The 20356-nt window shown below is 42.9% G+C and overlaps 1 protein-coding gene across 2 annotated transcripts in view; it reads left to right on the top strand.

Moving 5' to 3' along the window:
• The window catches only part of Palld (palladin, cytoskeletal associated protein), a 231073-nt gene that overhangs the window by 18707 nt on the left and 192010 nt on the right, over positions 1-20356 (top strand). For both annotated transcript variants that reach the window (XM_052752347.1, XM_052752346.1), the window contains exons 5-6: positions 4358-4499; positions 5424-5447. In XM_052752347.1, the coding sequence (XP_052608307.1) occupies positions 4358-4499; positions 5424-5447 (166 nt within the window). The remainder of the gene's footprint in view (positions 1-4357; positions 4500-5423; positions 5448-20356) is intronic.

Genomic DNA, 20356 nt, shown 5'->3' with positions numbered 1-20356 from the left:
CTTATACAGTCCAAGATGCCTTGCACAGGGGATGGTACCACCCACAGTGGGCTGGGCCCCCTCCTGCATCAATCAGTAATCAAGAAAATGCCACCCTGGCCTGCCCACAGGTCGGTCCGATGAAGGCAATCCCTCAGCTGAAACTCACGCAGGTAATTCTAGGCCATGCCAAGTTGACAGCAGAAGCTAACTAGGAGAGGTCCTAGCCCAAGATATCCCCATATGGTGCAAACATTCCAATATAAAAAAAAAAAAAAAACCCAAATCCAAAGCACTTAGATAAAGGCACAAGTCTCATCAAATTGATGAAGACTCAGAACAGCACCCACAGAGATGCTCCAATAACTGCAGGCACGTAGAGATCACTTAGGGACACAATGAATTTGTCAGGGGGGGTTAAAAAATATTTTTTTAATTGGACTCCACACTTATCACAAAAATAAATTCCAAGTAAACTGGAGATGAATGAGAAAACAAATCTATAAAACTTCTGTGAGGAAGCCTGAGGGGGCCACACCTGTCAACCCTGCCCTCAGGAGGCTGCAGTACAAAGACTGCTGTGAGTTCAAGGCCAGCAAGAGCTGTGCAGTGAGTTCCACATCAGCCTGGACCGTGGTGTGTGAACCTACCTCAAGAAAGAAAGAGAGACAGGGAGAAGGAATGTCTGTCTGGCCACAGCAAAAGCAGCTTCAGTATCTCCATGTAGAAAATCAAACTTAGTAAAAACTTCTTCCTAAACACTCACTGTTTCCAGTGAGCATAGAAAACACATGCTAAACCCCGTCTTGAAAAACCAAAAGAAAAAAGGAAGAAAACACATGCTAATGGTTGAAACCCCCCTCCACAAAAGCCAGCAACAATAACAGCAAAAGAAGTCCTTTAAGACCCTAACAAACCTCAGTCTGTAACAGCTGGGGACATTTTCCTCGGATGTTCTGAGCAGAGACCACTTAGACAGGAGGACGCTCACAGCCAGGACGAAGTATAAGAGTTTCTCACAGCCAACTTCTCAAGGGCATCTCTGGAAGACTGTGCTCCATCATGTGCATCCTTAACCACGACTCAGCTGATTTGGGGGCAGCTGAGGCCAAACACACCTCTTTTCTGGCTTTATCTTTGTTTCCTTTTGTTTTGTTGGAGACATGGTATTACTACATAGCCCAGGCTAGCCTCCTACTCACAATCTTCCTGCCGCCTCAGTTTTCTCAATGCTGGGATTCCGAACCTGCACCACTCTGCCCCAAACTCACATGACCCTTCATTTAAACAGATCAAGCCCATGTTAGGGGTACCGGAGGAGAAAACACAGATGTTCCATTTTGTTCTCCCTCGCCACAAGGTCAAAAGGTTCCTCGATCATGGCCAGGCATCGTAAATGTTACCGATTCCTCCTGGACACCAAGAGGATCCTCAAAATCTAGAACCGAAACCTCAGATTCCTCCACTGTAGTCCAACTACTAGGACAGAGACAATGTCAAGAGTCATTCTGACGCAGCCGCCACCACCACATAAATCAAATCATGAAGTGTTCTATGTGCTAACAACATGGCTGAAAACATGGTTTTTAGCGTATGCTGATTTTTAAGAAATCAAAGAGCGAGAGGGTGTGGAAGGAATGTGTGCATCTCTGCCCTCTGACCTGGTGTGTGGCATGGGACACCTGCTTTCTGCGGGATTCTTCTCTTCTCTGCATATGCTTTTTTCCTTTTCCTGGCAGGCAGCTTCTCTCTGGTTCGCAGCATCCTCTTTAGGTCAGGTTTAGTGGAGTGGGTTTAGACAATGCTCCCGCATCAGCTCTTAACTCGGATGACCCTGGGACTCATTGCCCTGAGTCCTTTCTCTGGCATTCCTCTTGTGTGTGGTGGTAACAGTGGTGGGCTTTTCCTGTCCAAGGAGTGCCTCCATCTATTTCCTCATGCTCCTGTAAAGATTCCCAACATTCCTGCTTGGGAATCCTGCAAAATAGTGGGGTTGGCTCCCACAGCAGAGCTGGTAAGGACTGTGAGACTGTGGGCAACAGGGATGTTCACAGGATGGCTACTCCAAAGGGCTTTTCTTCCCTTAGACCCTTCCAAGGAATCACAATGTCAAGTGAGCATGATCTGTGATGAGAGGTCTCTTTATATGGATCCTGAAACATCCAACGTCCCCGGATGCCACTCTGAATGATGATCCAAATGGCTAAGCAAGCCTCTGAATATTGATTCGCATCATTTTGAGGGCTTCTCCTTATGCTCCTAAAGATTGTCTTAAGGGTTTACTGAGCTTAACCATCCATGATTCATGCATGTGTGCCTGTGTGTGCGTGCGTGTTACAGGAGAAGGTGAGCTGTAACCAAACTCCAGGAGCAATCAGATTTTTTTGGCCTTTGTCTCTAAGCATCCACTCATTTGCTACACTCTTGCTTTCAAACATGACAAAAGAAAAAAAAAGCCACATAAGTTTAGGAATAAATCTGATCTCCTTTGAAGCCTAAAAGCTCAAGCATGAAAAATATTTGGGTGTCATTTGTTATGTCCCAGAAATGGCTTCCTGGAACCATTTCATAGATTGGCCCATAGAAGCTGGACCGCACACTATGCTTTGAAACACTAAATTAACTCATCTCTGGCTACAATCATAAACTACAAAACATGTACTTAAAAGCCAGAGATTTTCTAAGGCCAGCAAGATGTCTCATCTGATAAAGGCACTTTCACCAAAGCCAAGTTCATTCCCTGGGACCCACATGGCAGAAGAGAACCAGGTCCTGCAAGTCGTCCTCTGGCATGTCTGTACCCCAATCCCACACACAGTGAGCAAACAAACACAGAAGAAAATGAGAAGACATTTAAAGCATCTATTTTCTACACTTTGAAATACAAGTAGAGAAAGGGATGAAATCATTGATACTTTTGAGAGTCTCCCAGGCTAGCCTCAAACACTCAGTATAGTTAAGGATGACTTTAAGCTTCTGATTGTCCAGTATCTGCTGGACAATCTGAGTTGTTAGGATTAAAATCATGAGCAACTACCCCTAGATTTTTGTTGGTGCTAACGATCAGACTAGAGATTTTAAACATAGTAGGTAAGTTCTCTACCATCTAAGCTACATCTCCAATGTCAATAGTTTAGATAATCTTAACCTTTACATTATATATACACATACATATATATCAATATATATAGATACAGATATAGATATTCTTGTTACCTACCCACACAAGATACTTTCCTTACACTTACAATTCATTGACAAACACAGTACGCTTTTAGAATATCCACAGCACTTTAACACATATCCTACAGGACATTTGCTGAAGCATTTTTTCCTCCATTTGCTATAAGATTTGTGACTAGCTGTGACTCCCCGGACCCTTAAAACAAAACAAAACAAACCTGCTCGAAGTCCACACACTTCTTAACAAATTCTGTGCATTAGCTTGTTTATAGGCATGTTTTTTTATCGTAACTTATTATTTCAAAAGACCTACACATGCTATAAGGTATCTATCAGTCTAATCAAATTCTCAAATAGTCTGAATGTGTAAATAGCCCCTATTACTAGTTCATCTTGGAGGAGGAAGGTAGGATGAGGACATATGTAAGGGAATTTTTAACATTCTGGCATTTGATAACAAGCACAAAAACGTCACCTCTTTCGCATCCATAAAGTTACATTAATTTATCTTTGGCGTCATAGAAATTCATTAGTCTGCATTTGGAGTGGGGTAAGGGCAATGAAGTAGTTACAAAGGAGACGGAAACGAAGGTCAATAAGGGAGACGTGCAGCGAGCTTTATTATTTGACTCCAAATCTGGAAATGAGAAAATGCCGAAGCCCTTAGCTTCATAAACTGGACATAGGAAACTGGTCAGGCCGAGGTGGGGGGGGGGGGGGTACATGAAAGAGTGGGGACCTGCCAAAGCAAATGAGTGGTTTTTGTTTTTTGTTTGTCTCCTATCTGGCTTCGCTAAGGATCTGCAGACCTTTGGAATATAATTGTTTGGAAGCCTTGCATTTCCACCAGCTTACCATTAAATGTAGATAAAGCAAAGTGGCAGCTGTTACATCAAATTCCACAAATAACAAGGGTCAGTGCAAATCTGTGAGCAGGCAAAAAGGTGCCACGGGCCTTATAGTAAAGTTTTCTAATCTCATGACCTAGAGATCGTGAGAGGCTGATAACCAATGAACGTGAAGGTATCCATCCTCACCTGAGTCCATGGTGATTATTTTCTAACAACCGTCTTGTGGAGGTTTTGTTCCTTGGTGTTTGGGGTTTTGTCTAAGTTTGGGCATCTTTCTTCTCCATTGTGGGAATGTTTACGGAGGCGTGAAGTCTGAGGAGGGCCACTTGCTTCTTGAATTTCAGGAACTACAGAACACAGCAGCCTCCGAGGGCCAGGTGGTGGTCCTGGAATGCCGAGTCAGGGGAGCACCCCCCATGCAGGTCCAGTGGTTCCGGCAAGGGAGTGAAATCCAAGACTCTCCAGACTTCAGGATTCTCCAGAAAAGTAAGAAGACGTGTCCATTCTCCCAAATTTCAGTTTAGTGTTCTCTGGTTTCACAAGAACTAAAAAGGACTTGGATGGGCAGCTTTGTATTTTCGAAGTGGGATGAGACTAGATAGTCCATAATGGGCAGAGTGTAAGTTAATCTGTGCAACTCAGCCCCTCTCTTTCCCTTCCCCTTTCTCACAACACCTTGTAAAGGCAGGATCAAAGGGACCTCTGTGTGGGCTCAGCTACAGATGAAAACGCCAATGTGAATATTGCTTTTCTAGTTTCAGCCTTCTGTATCCATTCTACAACTACAATGTTGGTCACTCCGTGTTGCTCACATGGTGTTACTCTCTTTATCAACTGGGGTGCCTGAAAGAAAATGCCTATTTCTTTAAGAGGATGCTTTCAAACTGCTCCTTCACTGTTATATGGCAGGACACAGCCTGCATTAAAGGCGCCTGGGAGTAGACGCTCTCTCTTGCCTAAGATGTTTGCAGAGTTGGCAGTTAGTGCTGGAATTTGCCCCACAACCCCTTCCAAAATGCTATTTGTGAAATATACAAAAGAATTGGTTTCTACCTCATTTTTATGGAAAAAAAAAACAGCAGCCCCTTTGAAGTTCATGAAATCTATAGATCTTTTCTTTAGAACAAAATTCCCACATACTCGCATAAGTGGACAAATCATTTTAAGAGGCTCACAAGGCAGAAGCCTGTCTGGAACTACGTTGTCTTACACTTCCCAGTGCACAGTGTTTCTGGATTATGGGCATGTAAACTGAGTGGCTGCTGCCTTAACTCTGTCCTATACAGAGATGGTCCTCTTTTCTGCACACACGGCCTAGCCAAAGTGATGGGAGCAAAGCGGTGGGTTAATTATCCCCAAACCCTGTTCTAATACTTGTCCCTTTTTTTTTTCCTTTTCTCATGCTAACAGAACCTAGATCAACAGCTGAACCCGGTAAGCGTTTTCTCCTGTTGGGGGTCATGTATCTTTGGGGTTTCAGTAGGTCTTTGTTTCTATTTGAAAGCCACACACCACACAGAATGATGTTTTTGCAATCCCTTAGAAACATGAAACCGTCTTCAAAACAATGTCTTCTTTATCATGGGGTCTGTGCACTGCGGTCCTCATCATCTTTATTAGTAAAACATGCTTTTCAGACAAGAGAGCTGGGCTGTGTGATTTAAGACATTTTCAAATACAATGTTTTGTACTCAGAAGGCTAACTCGACTCATGACCCAAAAGAAAACCCTTCTAAAATTCCAGTAGAAAAGAGAAATTGGTTGCAGGTTTTTGCTGACCAAAACCCACTGTAAGACAGTCCACAGCTTAAAAAGTGCCCGAGAACCCAAAAACAGGACAGAGAGAGAGCCCAAAGACAGGACAGAGAGAGAGAAGGCAGGACAGAGACAGAGCCCAAAGACAGGACAGAGAGAGAGCTCAAAGACAGGACAGAGAGAGAGAAGGCAGGACAGAGACAGAGCCCAAAGACAGGACAGAGAGAGAGAGAGCCCAAAGACAGGACAGAGAGAGAGAAGGCAGGACAGAGACAGAGCCCAAAGACAGGACAGAGAGAGAGAGAGCCCAAAGACAGGACAGAGAGAGAGAGAGAGAGAGAGCCCAAAGACAGGACAGAGAGAGAGCCCAAAGACAGGACAGAGAGAGAGAGCCCAAAGACAGGACAGAGAGAGAGAGCCCAAAGACAGGACAGAGAGAGAGAGCCCAAAGACAGGACAGAGAGAGAGAGCCCAAAGACAGGACAGAGAGAGAGCCCAAAGACAGGACAGAGAGAGAGAGCCCAAAGACAGGACAGAGAGAGAGAGCCCACAGACATGACATGTGAGCCCTCAGGCATCTGTCATCTGTGAGCTAGAGGCTATAAACTTTTACTGTTCCACAAACTTGAAGAAAGTCACTGTGCCCTGGGATCTCTCTTCATTACCAGATCATCTGACCTCACCCAAGTGCTCTGTGATCCAGGAGTGTGGGGGCCGACTGTTCCTCTGCCTTCGACCTCTTGTATATTTATGAGTCCCCATGAACCCAAAAACTATGTGTCCAGGTATCTCATAGTACGCCCCCCACCCCACCTCAAGTGTGTTTTCATTTGTATTTTTCCCATCAGAAAAGACACAGTCCTGCTATTTCTTCACAGAGGTTAGAAAAACATGGCATTTTCCTGTTTCTGCTGTTTATGCTTCTGCTGCAGCGGCAAGCAGATCCTGCCAAATGTGCCTTGGGAGCCAAGGCCCTGCCCTGACCCTTGCCTGGGAATTTGAAGGTCCCTGTTAGCTCCAGCAGGTCATGGTACTGTGCTCTGCCCCTGAGCCTGTCACATCTAAGGATCAGGTCGTTAAAAGCAGAGTCTCTCTTATTAGGACTCAAAGTTAAAAGGATGCTTCTTAACATCCTTTGGGGACGACTGGAATTGATCTAGTGGCTTCTGAGTTACAACTAGAGCATGCCACCCCATTCATTGTACGAGTCACCACATCAAAAACTGTGGTCACTTTCCAGGCTGTGGAGACAGGGCACTTGATGTTTTGTTTGTGATATGTCTTTGCATACAATTGAATAATGCTAGGTCCCCTGTGTATGGAACATCTGAGGATAAATCCTTTGTGTTGCTCATATTGGAAATCATATAGGTAGCAAGGGTGCATCTTTTCATTTACTGTTTCAAATAGTAGCAGGTAGATAGATGATAGACAGGTAGGTATATTTTTATAAAGGACAAACTGAATATTTACCTTGGTCACCATGTATAACATAGGCAAATTATCTCTTTCAGTGGTTTAATAAAACAAATAACACAAAAATCTTAGGCCAAAAATTCTAAAATTGGGATGGGTTTACATTTATTTTGGTATTGCACTTTATACTTGAGGCAATATATGCAACTTTCTCCATTGTCTTTATCCACTAAGGTTGGTGACAATTTATCAGATGTCTCCTATATGCAAGGCCAGAAAATCATCAGTTAGCTACCATCTTAATTTTCAAAGTATTGGTTTGCAATTGCGTGCTTTAGTTTTGAGGATGTGTGTGTTTGGGCAATGGAAACATTCAGAGTAAGACTGGGAGATGAAGTGCCTACTGTGATAACGTGAGGGCCTGAGACCTATCCCCCTGAATCCATACAAAAAGAAAAGGCCAGGCATGGTGACTGTAACTCCAGTGATGGGCAGAGTGGAAGAACATGGATTCCTGAACCTCATTGGTCAACTTGCCTAGGCAAGTCCATGAGATTTCTATTCAGCGAGAGAGTCTGTTTGAAAAAGTAAAGGTGGATAGAGAGAGGACTCAATGAGCCTGGCTTGGCTCCTAGAAATCACACGGTGGCTCATAACCAGTTGTAACTTTAATTCCAGGGGATACAATGCCCTCTTCTGGCCTCCACAGTCATTTCACACACATGGCGCCCTTACAGCAAGCAGAACACTAATATATATAAAATTAAGATAAATAAATCTTAAAAATATCTAAACAAAGGAATAGCCCCCACTCCTGCCTCCATTCTCCCCCCCCCACTCCTACTGTATACAGTATTTGTGTTCCAGTTACAGCTTGTTTTGCTTTTCACAAACATACGTTTGATCATGAGTTACTCCATAAAATTTGTTCTGGGTGCCCCAGACCTGTAGAATTCACTTGAACGTCTTTTGGGTGCGCACACACAGAGATGTCATGGCTGAAAGTTGAAGGCATGGAAGGCACTCCTCTTCAGCGATACACCCGAACAGTGTCTACAAGACTCTCCTTACCGTGTTTGCTGAATTTCCTTCTTTTTCTCTTCCCTTTAATTATATCTGCAAGTATTTTAAGAGAACAGAACCCCCGCATCACAACCATAATAACAGCATCTGGTAAAAGCAAGTATACCTTGGCAGAGATATATTTCAAGAAAATCTGTCACTATAAGAAAATAAAGAAGTCAGGAACTATTAAAAAGAAGGACAAACTTCTCCTGGCCTCTGAAACTTCTGCCATCATCTTATTTACTACAGCTACAGAGTCCTCCCTTTTGTTTTTCCAATGGAGCATTTAATATGTTCCACTTTGGGATGTCCACACTAAGTAATTAATGATTTTAAGTAAAATCCATGGTCGTTTTTTAAACAAAAAGAAGAATTAACTCAAGAGTCACACACTATTCATGTGACTGCTTGTGTGAGTTGAGGGGAATATAAACTAGAACAAGCCTATTTTAAAGCATGTTTGTATTTAAATGAAGTAGAGCGTGCCTACCAAAACTAGGTGTGATTTATTTCCTAATTTCCAAATGTTTCCCTTGTGTTGACCTTGAAATTTCCATATCAAGGGAGTGCGTGTGCATGTGTGTGTGTGTGTGTGTATGTGTGTGTAAGAGAGAGTGTGTGTTGTGTGTGTGTGTGAAAGAGAGAGAGAGACTCTGCATCTGCAAGTATGTGTGATTGTGTATGAATGTGTGTGGGTATAAGTGTAAGAGAGTATATATATGAGTGAGTGTGTGTGTGTGTGTGTGTGTGTGTGTGTGTGTGTGTGTGTTTTCAAACTACTTACTTCTCTTAATGACCTGACTTATTACTAGATCTAAGCAGCCACTGGTATATTCATCTTCATAGAATGAATGTAGGGATGTAGGGGCCGGCTTCTGTGATATCTGAATTTTAACCACTGTTAAGTAGAAACAGAAAAACGCACATGCCTAGAGTACATCTGAGGCAAGAGATAAGTTTTATAGGACTCGGTCAGTGATGTTTTCCAAATGCTAAAACATAAATAGCTTTTGAAATTTGGGACAATATTTAAACAGATTTTATTGCTCTCTCTCCTCTTCCTCTGACATAGCTGCTCTTTCCTGGTCGCTCGTCTGTTCCTCTCTGTCTGCATCCTTCCTTCCCTCCCTTTCTCTTTCTCCATCAACTCCCCCATTCTTCTTATCTGTTTTTCCTCCTCACCCTCCTTGTTATTGATGGGTAAGATGCTTTCAGGCTCTAAAAATAAAGTGGAAATTCCCTAGGATCTAGATACGGGCCCATTAGGATTAGATATTTAGATAAACAAGGAACTCGCTGATTCCTTCCCTCTGTGCATTTATGCAACTGGAGCAGGTTTTTCTTGTCACTGCTGTGCTGTGTCTGTCTGATGTGTTTTACACTCCCCTCTCTGTCTAGACAGGAGTCAGCTTCATCACAAATCTTTTCAGACTGTTTTGTGAATTAATAGCGAGTCAGCTTACTTAAGAACAACATTGGTTTGTCATACTACCTGCCTGGCCCCCTTTTTTGACATTCTGACTCTACCCTGATTGAATCCTTCAAAGACTAATCCAGTGTAAGAGGATGAAGACTCATTCACAGATGTTAATACTTGGGCTGTTACTCAGCTGTCTGGAAATAGCCACAGACTGCCTTGAATTGCTCCTATAGCTTTGTCTAGTGGCCTAGTGGCATTCAAAATCAAAGCCACAAAAAAAGTAAGTTGGGAAACACATGCACACACACACACACACACACGCACACACACACACACACACACACAAAGAGAGAGAGGGAGAAAGAGAGAGAGATCACATATACACACGGTGTCTCCTACTTTCTTTTAAAAGATTTATGCATTTGTGTATTGCACATGTGTGTAGGTACCTCAGGAGTTCGGAAGAGACCACAGGATCCCCTGGAGGTATTACTATCAGGCTGTTGTGAGCCGTCTGATGTGGGTGTTAGGAACTGAACCCCTGTCCTCTGTAAGAGAAGTATAGGCTCTTAACCACTGAGATATCTCTCTAAACCCCTCTTTAAAAAATAAGACTTATTATCCCTCTTTCCAGTATAACTCTCCACTTAGCAATGCAAACTATCCTAGATCTTTGTCCACATCGATACAGTTCTGTGTGCTTCAGAATGTAGGGGGAACTCCGCTAACTGAATGTCCTAAGGGCTGAATTGTGAAAGGGCAGGTATGTCAGTGCTTACTCTGGAACCAGTGGGTGATACTCACTTAAGATTTAAGTTTAAGTAGCTGTATAGGGACAAAACTAGCCTGAATGCAGCCTGTGTTTTCCCCTTCCTATATGACAGGACACCTGTAATCAGAAAATTTCCTGTGTCCCAGCCTGCTGGTCGAGACAAATCTCTCCCACTTGCGTCCCCCAAGTGAACACACAGAGGCTTATATTAATTATAACTGCATGGCCATGGCTCAAGCCTTTTGCTAACTAGTTCTTATATCTTAAATTAGCCCATAACTATTAGTCTATGTATCGCCACATGTTCCGTGGCTTTACCTGCGTCCCATTACATGTTGCTCCTTGGGCAGCTCACTGGCATCTCTCTCTGCCTTCTTCCTGTCTCTCTCTTTGAATTTCCCACCTGCCTCTAAGCTGCCCTGCCATAGGCCAAACGGCTTTGTTTATCAACCAATCAGAGCAACACATATTCACAGCGTACAGAAAGACATTCCCCCATCAGGTATCCAGGGTGCCTCTCCACACTGACAGAGACGTGTCACAGGTTGGAAACTTTTGACACAAACACTCTGATGCGTGATGTCTGACAGATATAATGCATCAACCAGCTAAAATTTTAACACTGGGTCACCATCCTTTTTGTCCTGTAGGACAACCCATTTTTGTAACATTAAGTTTTTGATAGGTAAGTGACGCCAGAAACAAAACAAAACAAAAAGCAAGGACTTCTGAAAATCTGTGTGGAAATGAGCTTTGCTGTATCCAATCTGACTGCAAAGGGGTTCTATAGTTTCCAGGAAATGCTCACACCCGTTAAAATGCAATTGTGCTTATGGAAGAAGAAAGGGATGACTTTTCTTTAATGCATGCATGGTTTGCTAACAGTTCTTAACCTGCTCTACTGTAAGTTATAAAGTTCTATGGGAATAACCACCTAACTCATGGAGCTTTTAGGCTCATCTGTTGGCTTAGATAACTGTAAAACTATGCTAATATACTTAAGGTCTCACAGCCCAAGGCAGTTTACTTTAGTCTTTAAGAGGAAAAGGGAAGGTTGACGGTACTTTTAAGTATGCACTGAAAAGAAAAATTTAAAAACTGAGCAGTGAGAGTTCTAGGCCAGCCTGAACTAGATGTTTCTAAAGAAATTAAGAATGAAAGAAGAAAGGAAGAAAGGTAGGAAGAAAGGAAGGAAGGAGGGAGGGAAGGAGGGAGGGAGGGAAGAAAGGAAGGAAGGAAGGAAGGAAGGAAGGAAGGAAGGAAGGAAGGAAGGAAGGAAGGAAGGAAGGGGTTGAGGAAGTGGCTCATTCATAAAGTGCCGCTGTGCTGCCCAAGCCGGAAGACCTGAGTTTGGATTCCTAGAACTCACATAAACAAGACAGGCATCATGGTGCACCTGTTACCCTGATACTAGGAAGGGAGGGAGGGAGGGAGGGATAAATCCTTAGGGCTCATTGGCCAGCCAGCCTAGCCAAACGGATGTGCTTCAGATTGAAGGAGAGACTTTGTGTTTAAAAATCAAGATAAAGCACTGTTGAACAAAGACTGGGCCTTGCTCTCTGGCCTCCAAATATAAATGCAGGAGAAGGCGAAAGGGGGGTGGAGAAAGGGAAGGAAGGAGGGGGAGCGAGGAAGGAGGCAAGACTTCAACCCTTTCTTATATTCACCTTCTAGAATGTTCACTTGTGGACTTTGCCTTTCTTCTAAAGAACTCTTCTCTGGGCAATTTAAACACCTCCAGAGGAGGAAAAAGCAGACAATGGTTTTGGAGATTTTTCCCCGAAGATACCACCTACATTACACCACAGGGAGAGGGAAATTTCCGAGTCAGCTCAGAGCCACTTCAGAAAGGCAGAAGCGAAGCCTCTGGAGAAGCCGCTCCTCCAAGAGCAACTTGGAGACAGCAGATTTGCCAAGAGAGGAAAATGTAAAATGAAAGAAGCACTTAAAATGTGGCCTGAGAATGAAACCCAAGAGGCTAATTGTTATTAAAGTGGAGAGCATTTTGAAATGAAAAAAAAAAAAGGGTAGCATGTATCTCAAATTGTAATTGGTCTTAATAATAAAAACCCGGAGCCAGGTATCAGGGTAAACGCTGAAAGATCAGAGAAGGAGCTAGCCACTAGAGAGACTTCTTACCTCTACATAATCCTCAGACCAAAGTGGGCAAGATCCTGTCTCCACGAATCCTCAGACTGGATGCAATAAATTCCTGTTTCCTCCCACCTTATATTCCTCTCTCTGCCCAGCCATATCACTTCCTGTCTCCATCTCCCTAGCACTGGGAGTAAATGCTTGTGACTCCCAAGTACGGGGATTAAAGGTGTGAGCCATCACCACCTGGCTCTGTTTCTCTTTTAGACTGGATTAATTTTGTGTAGCCCAGGGTGCCTTGAACTCACAGAGATCTGTCTGCCTCTGCCTCCTGAGTGCTGGGATTAAAGGTGTGTGCCACCACTGCCTGGCTTCTATGGCTACCTAGTGGCTTAGCTCCGCACGCTGATCTTCAGGCAAGCTTTATTTGTTAGATCACAAACAAAGTATCACCACAGTAGTATAAACAAAAGTTGAGGGAATGCCCCACAGAGCACACAGAGAAGAAATCTAACAGCAGGGTAGAAAGGCAGAAAAGGCAGAGATGCTGAAAGAGACGATATGTAATTGAGATTCCAGGAGGAGAAGGGCATTATCAAAGAAGTGATTCAAAAACTTCCCTTGACACTCTGTCTGGGAAGCACTTTCTGCTCAAGCCTGGATTTTGGTCTTTAGATTCCCAGCACCCACAGAGCAGCTGGGTTCGGCAGTGCCTGTCTGCAACCCCAACCCCAAGTCTGGGCAGTGGAGCTAGGTGAATCTCTGGGGTTTGTGGGCCAGCCAATCTAACCAATCAGAGACCTGTAGATTCAATGAAAGACCCTGTCTCACAGAATAAGGTGGAAAGCAACTGAGGAAAATGTCTATTTTCCACCCCTGACCGCAACATTCAAAAGCATGTACACACACACACACACACACACACACACACACACACACACACACACACAAATGCATATATATATATATACACAAACGGATTCCCCAAATTTAAAGCCATTCCCTTCTAGATTGAAAATGCACACCAACTGTGCAATATGTGGAACAAATTCAGAGCTGTGCATATCCCTGGGGAGCTCAGAATATCCAGAATAAGGAGACCCCTGAATGAGCACCTTCCCAGGGACCTCGGAGAGGCTCAGGCCTTCTCAGCAGCCACATTAGACACAAAGAGACCGTGAAGCAAAGGCTTCAAATGCAAAATTACCTCAAACTTGGAATTCTCCCCAGATCTCTGGGTCTGTGTAAAGACCTAGTAAAAATATTTCCAGACTCGCAAGGTCTCAGAAGCATTCTTCCACGATCTCTGAAGGAGGTTGTTCACCACCACAACCAGAGAGCTGAACCAGAAAGAGCAAGATGCAGATGTGGAGAACAGGAAGTGGGGATCAAAGGGAACCTCCAGGAGTATACCAGCTGTGCACCAGGGAGGAGGGCAAGTCCCCAGTTGCAGATTGCAGGGTGTAAGGCAGGAGGGAAACCCCACTGAGGCTGTCTGCACCAGGAGCTCCCCTCCCTGGTTCCTTAGGATCTTTTCCCCTGTTGACAGACTGGCTTGATGGGGAGCCAGTTTTCCCAGTTTAGCTGTCCTGATCTCTCATCCATAGACCGACACCTGGAGCAGCAGAAGACACTTGTGTTGCCCCCACGGAAGATGGCCATTTTGTTCTAGTCCTGAGAGCTAGGATCTGGCCATGTTGAGTTTAGAAACATGAAATTTGCTGGTGCTGAGTCCATCAATAATAACTGTTAGGGGTCCAGTTCTTGTCCAGACTTAGCCCCACCAGATGAGCATCACATTTTCCAAGATTTAGAATGTTGCCTGCTAAGTACTTCCATGAGTGTGTTTGTTTGTTTGTGTGCTTGCTTGCTTGCTTGCTTTGAAACGTTCAGGAAAGATGATATTAGTTCATGGCCCAAGATAGTAGCTGAGGGTTTTGTTTCGCTTTGTTTTTTTAACAGTGGCAAGGTCAGACCTATTGTCCAGTTATTTAAATAACAAAGATATACACTCGGTACCCATTTTTTAAAGGATGCATACCTAGACCATCAAAGGAAATATTTAAGTTGGGGAGGACGCACAAGCCATTTCCAATGTGCTAGTATTGTTTTAGTTCCTCCAGTTGATAAATACACAGGGGTTCATTTCATTAGCATCCTTCCCCTGAACATTTTAAATGTCCTTTTCTCTGTGTAGCTAGAACTGCCTGCCTCTAAAGATCCTTAGAACGCATTGATACCTCCACTGCTTTCAACCACACTGCATTTCTTCTTCAATGAGTTTAGCCAGAGCCTTTTTTTTTTAATTAGTTGTGTTTGCCAAACCACGTAGTTTGAAAAGCAAAAGCTGTTAGTGACTCCAGATAAAAGTTCAAATGGTTACAAAGGGAGATATGTATGAAACAGTGTCCTGAGAGCCACCCAGGGAACCAGATGACGTCACCCTTGCTACCTCTTCACTGTATGAGTTTCTGCAAACTTGTCTTTGGTTTGTGTTTCACCAAGGGTTAAATACATTCACTAACTTGAGTGGGATTCAGGATTGCCTTCTGCTGTAATTGAGTAATTTCTAGGTAATTTTAAAAAGTATTTATTACCAATAAAAATAATTTCTGACTTAGTAATTTATTAGATGCCTTCAAATCACAACCCCAGGAAGTCAAATTTGGAGAAATTGTATTAAAAAGGATCACAATTATGTTATTAATAACCATAGACTGTTCTATTTGTATTGGAGACAGTTTTTTGGTACAGACCAGCTAGCCTCTAACTCCCTTCATTTGACACAACCAATCATTTTCTGACGTCAGTTCTTACCAGAATTCCTTTTACAGATGTTGTAAGGGTATGTTGCAATCAGATGAAAATTTCATGTTACAACCTGGCACACCTCATTTCCTTGTGGCTTGCTTCATATCTAATGATGTCCAAATCATGCAAACCATGATGCTGCTTTCGCCCCTTACCACATGAGCTTGTCGCCCCGCTTGGGAGACTCCTTCAAAGAGATGCACAGAAAGCAGCCTTGGGGACATGGAGTTGACCAACTGTAAACACCATTGTGATGTCACGAAATAACATCCCAATACTATTTGTTTCTAAGTCATGACTTTTCTACATATCTATTTGGTTGCAACCATATGCAGATATGTATCTTGCTTTGTGCACAGTATTTCTGGAAGTTCCTAAGAAATAAGTCCCGTTTGATCGGATTAGAATTGCAAAGGAAACTTAAAGGGAAATCAGTCTTTTTGTTTGTCTGTTTTATGGAGCAAATATTCTTCCTTCTATCTAAATTCACCCATGCATTTATTTAAAAAAAAAATACTGAGGAGGCTGGCATGTGTTAAGTGCTGGGAACATGAGCCATGAAGAAAACAAAAGGAACTAATAAAGCAATACTTGATAAATGATTTCACTTTAGTTGATAACAGGTCCTAACCAGAAACTTACCCTCCTAAAATCTCAGTTGGGGAAATTGACTGAGTCAATTTTTAACGAAGGAGGGAGGTGGATACTAGGACAGACCTTTTGGATAAAATAAGACAGACTGAGAAAGTGCTGCTTAAGGGCAAGAGCTGAATGCTCAGGAGGCGAGAGATCAAAAACCTGGGACCAGCCTGGCAAAAGCAGGACCTTGACTGCCATGTGCCGGGCCTTGACTTTATATTCAAATCACACAAGGACCAGAAAACCATACATCTTTCTCCTTCCTTACCTACTTGGCTAAGAAGAGGCAATTGTATACAGAACCTTGTGTTTCCTTAAGGAGGTATAACTCTGAAAAGCCCGGAGTCTTAGAAGGCATAGATAAGAAGAAGTATCACCATTCTTTAGGAGTCGTCAGGATGCTGGGAGATGGCTCAGGGTCCAAGAGCACTTGCTTCGAAAACCTGAGGACCTGAGTTGGAGTTAGAAGGAGCCACATAAAAAGCTGGTTGTGGTCATGTACACACCTATAACCCAAGCACTGCGGTGGGCAGAGGCAGAAGCCATGCTTCAGATTACTAAGTCCAACAGCTCCAGGGTCAGTGAGAAAAGCAGTCTCAATGGAACAAGGAGGAGGGTGGAGATGGAACTGGATACCTGAAGTCCTTTTTTGGCCTCTGTGCACGTATGTGGGTGCCCTTAACTGCACACACACACACACACACACACACACACACACACACACACACACACACTCAATGCTGCTGAGAGCCTGTATCTCAGAGGTGGCTACTGCCTGAGGATGTTTTCCACAACTTCAAAAGGATACCTGTTCATTTCTTCTAACGCCAGCATATCCACATTATAATACACTCATGACCAATGCCAGGGATCTGATGTCTTCTTAGGGGACATTCAGCTATCTCCTTGTGCGTTTGAGAACCACTGGTTTATTAGGATATGGAGAAAGCTAATTAGAATTTGAAGCATCAAGAAACTCTGTTTCCAGACTTAGATCTTTCATTGCTTTCCTTTGCACCAGGCTCCCTGTGTCATTAACGTGGAAAAAAGGCAGGACAACTATAGAGGCTTTGTGCTCTAGAACGAAGCAGTGCACCTGGTGCCTGGCCTACCCTGAGAGTTTGGACAGCAACACTAATTAGCCATATTCTTGAGATCAAACCTGAGGAATGAAGGTTTGGGACCAGTCTACCTAAATCTCTTGGAACACAAATATCCTAGGTCTTATTTATCCTTCTCTGCTTACATTCATAACCACATGTATTCAATTAAAAAAAAAAAAACAGAAACAAGGAAACAAACAAAAACCTCCCAGTACCTTGAACCTTTCCAGTAGTTTCTCACTTACAAAATGACTAGTCATACTGATGTGGAGGCCCCAGCTTGAATTGTTGCCACACTTTCTATCTGCTTCACCTGGAACACACACAAGGTGACCTCACGGTCTTCTGTCATTCTGTTATTTTCTTTCTATTCACTGAACTTTTCAATCAAATAATTGCATCCTTTAAATGTATCAGCATCTTTTGAACCCAAATCTCAAGTTCTTCCCTTAATGCTTCAACCATTCAGGACTGATGGATATTAAGTAACCTGAGAATAGGGCTCCCACAGCTGTGGACTTCAGAGGACACTTGCAGAGTTATTTTTCTCTTTCCTTCATGTGAGTTACAAAGATTGAACTCAAGGTGTCAGATTTTGTACCTTTACCTCAAGAGACATCGCTTTTCCTCTGCTGGTCCAATAGTGGTTCAAAATGAGTCACCAAAGTGGATGGTGACCATCTTTTGCTTTTCAGTACTATGGATCAAACCCAGGCACTTCCTCATGTTGAACAAGTATTCTGACACGGAGCTACATCTCCTGCCTTCCTTTGTAACTACTATTTTTTTAAATAAGCAGAACCAAGTATGATAGTACAAACTTATAATTTCAGAAGTAACAAAGCTAAGGCAGTAAGATCATGGCCTGAGCTACATAAAAAAAAAATAAAAAAAAAAAAAAACCACCTAATTTCAAAAATCCAAAAGGAAAAAGCAGGAAGAAACAGTGAGATGACTTAGTGGGTAAAGGTTCTTGCTACCAAGACTGATAACCTGCATTTGGTCTCCAGACCCCACAGGGTGGAAGATGGGAATCAACTTCAAGAAGTTGTCCTCTGATATTCACACATGAACTCTGGTGTGGACATGCATACACACACACACACACACACACACACACACACACACACACACACACACACACAAATAAATAGAATCAAAATTTTCAGACAAAAAGTAGATGAATTTAAAAAAATAGTAGTGTGCCTGTTTAGTGTTTGCTGTGACATTTGTTGCCACTATGTGTGTGTGCTCTTGCTCATACATGTGTGTATAGAGTATATATGTGTGTGTTTGTGTATGCATAATTTATATATATATACATGTGACCAGGTTGAACATAAAGTGTATCGCCTTCTGTTCATTCTAAGAAATGTTTGAAATTCACTGTTTTAGAACTTTTCTCAAGACAAAAACCATCTGGAAAGCATATTTTTCAAAAATCCCTTGGCTCCATCCCAGAGCTGCTTAGTCAGACTCTAGGTGAGCGGAAAGGACTGAGAAGTCAGCACATTTAGCCATCACTGCAGGTGATTCTTATCACAGACAGCTCGGGGAAGCCCCGCTGTAAAAGAGTCAAGAGTCAAAAGTAGAGGATCCTCTGCAGCCGGGCTCATAAATACAACCCCTCGGAAGTGCCACCAGTCTTACCCAGGAGGACGGGCACTCTAGTTCTAAACTTGCACAAATTTAAACCATGACGAAGGATCCTGGGCATCTCTCAAGAGCCAAACACAGGACCCAAAACCAAAGTGGCCAGTTCGTTTTTCTAGCCTGTAGATGTTCTTCTCCTCTGTAAGGAGAGCCACCAATTTGAAAAATGCCAAAGCAGCTTAAATGTAAATTACACCCCCTAGCTCCGCATTCTTCATTTACAGTGTTTGCCCAGTGGCACACGGAGACCTTTCCCGCTGCAAAGACAGGAAGGTGGGTCTGCCTGGGTTTACACCTGCCTGTCCCTGCGTAGCTGCCTGCTTCATGCAAGGTGGTATTCACTTGAGCCTGTTTATTTGTTTGTTGTTTCTAATGACACACACTGTTGACATTCGTTGTGGAATTAGCATGCAACCTAAGTTTAATTTTTCAGTATTTTTTTCCCTTTTGCTATGTCAGTACTACAGCAACTGGGGGCAAATACCCTGCTAACCCTGAACTCAACAGGCTTTGGTTTCCTCTTAAGTAAACATTAAGAACTAGAGAAAACTGGGTAGTGCTATCCATTTAAGCTCACAATCACACTGGTATTCCATCGTGTCTTTTAGAGGACTGTTTTGATGGTAAAGTGTAGAAAATGGAACTTGTGCTACTCATTGATGAGGCCTGGAAGGACTTCTCAAGTCACTTGCCATCCTCAGGAGTCAGATGAGGGCCAAGGTCGCCACCCTCAGACCTGCTTGCTGTGACGATTCCGTGTGATCGTGCTATGTTGTACCAAAACGTGTCTCCATATCTTTGCAAAAAACAGCTCAGGTTGTGATTTTCTCTTTTTTTTTTTTAATTAAGAAAATTTTTTATTCATTTTACACACCAATTAAAGATCCCCCTCTTCCCTCCTCCCACCTCCCCAGCCTCCCCCTCCCAACTCACCCCCCACTCCCCCTGATAAGAAGGCAAGGCCGCCAGTCAGGTTGTGATTTGCAATAGCCAATATTTTTCCCTATTTGTAGCCCAGGAAACTACAATGATACCATCATTTCATTACGTTATGAAGAACTCAGACTGTCTTTTAACTGAAATAACTATCATTGAGTTCTTGTGAGGTTACTGTACTCTTCACACATAGTGGAAAAAACTTGTTCAAATCACAATAATTAGACCTTTATTATATGTGTCTATATGTCTCTGTAAGACATAAAAATGTACAGATATAAACAGAAAAGTGTATGTTCAAGTCTCTGTCTTAAATTTAAGTTAAACCCTCGTAAAAAAATTTAACATAATTATTTAAGAGCTAGCAAGTTTTATATTTGTATAAAATTTTTATCATGTGCATGTATTACACATATTTTTGGTTCACTGGAGTGGTGGGAAGGTTTGGAGAGTCTTTTTTGTTTCATTGATTGATTTTGGTTTTGAGACCAGGACTCATCTGGACCCTGCTAGCTTTTGCATAGCTCAAGACTAGCCTCAAACACTGATCCTGGCCAATCAGTGTTTTATTTATTGACCAATCATAGCACACATTTGACATACAGACCATCCCACAGCAAGCCTGGGCTACAGAGTGAGTTCCAGGACAGGCTCCAAAGCTGTACAGAGAAACCCTGTC

This window comes from Peromyscus californicus, unplaced genomic scaffold, assembly GCF_007827085.1.
Source record: "Peromyscus californicus insignis strain IS unplaced genomic scaffold, ASM782708v3 Scaffold_23__1_contigs__length_62951481, whole genome shotgun sequence".
Classification (NCBI taxonomy): Eukaryota; Metazoa; Chordata; class Mammalia; order Rodentia; family Cricetidae; genus Peromyscus; species Peromyscus californicus.
The sequence above is the reverse complement of the archived record's forward strand: the minus strand, read 5'-3'. Positions and strand labels throughout refer to the sequence as shown.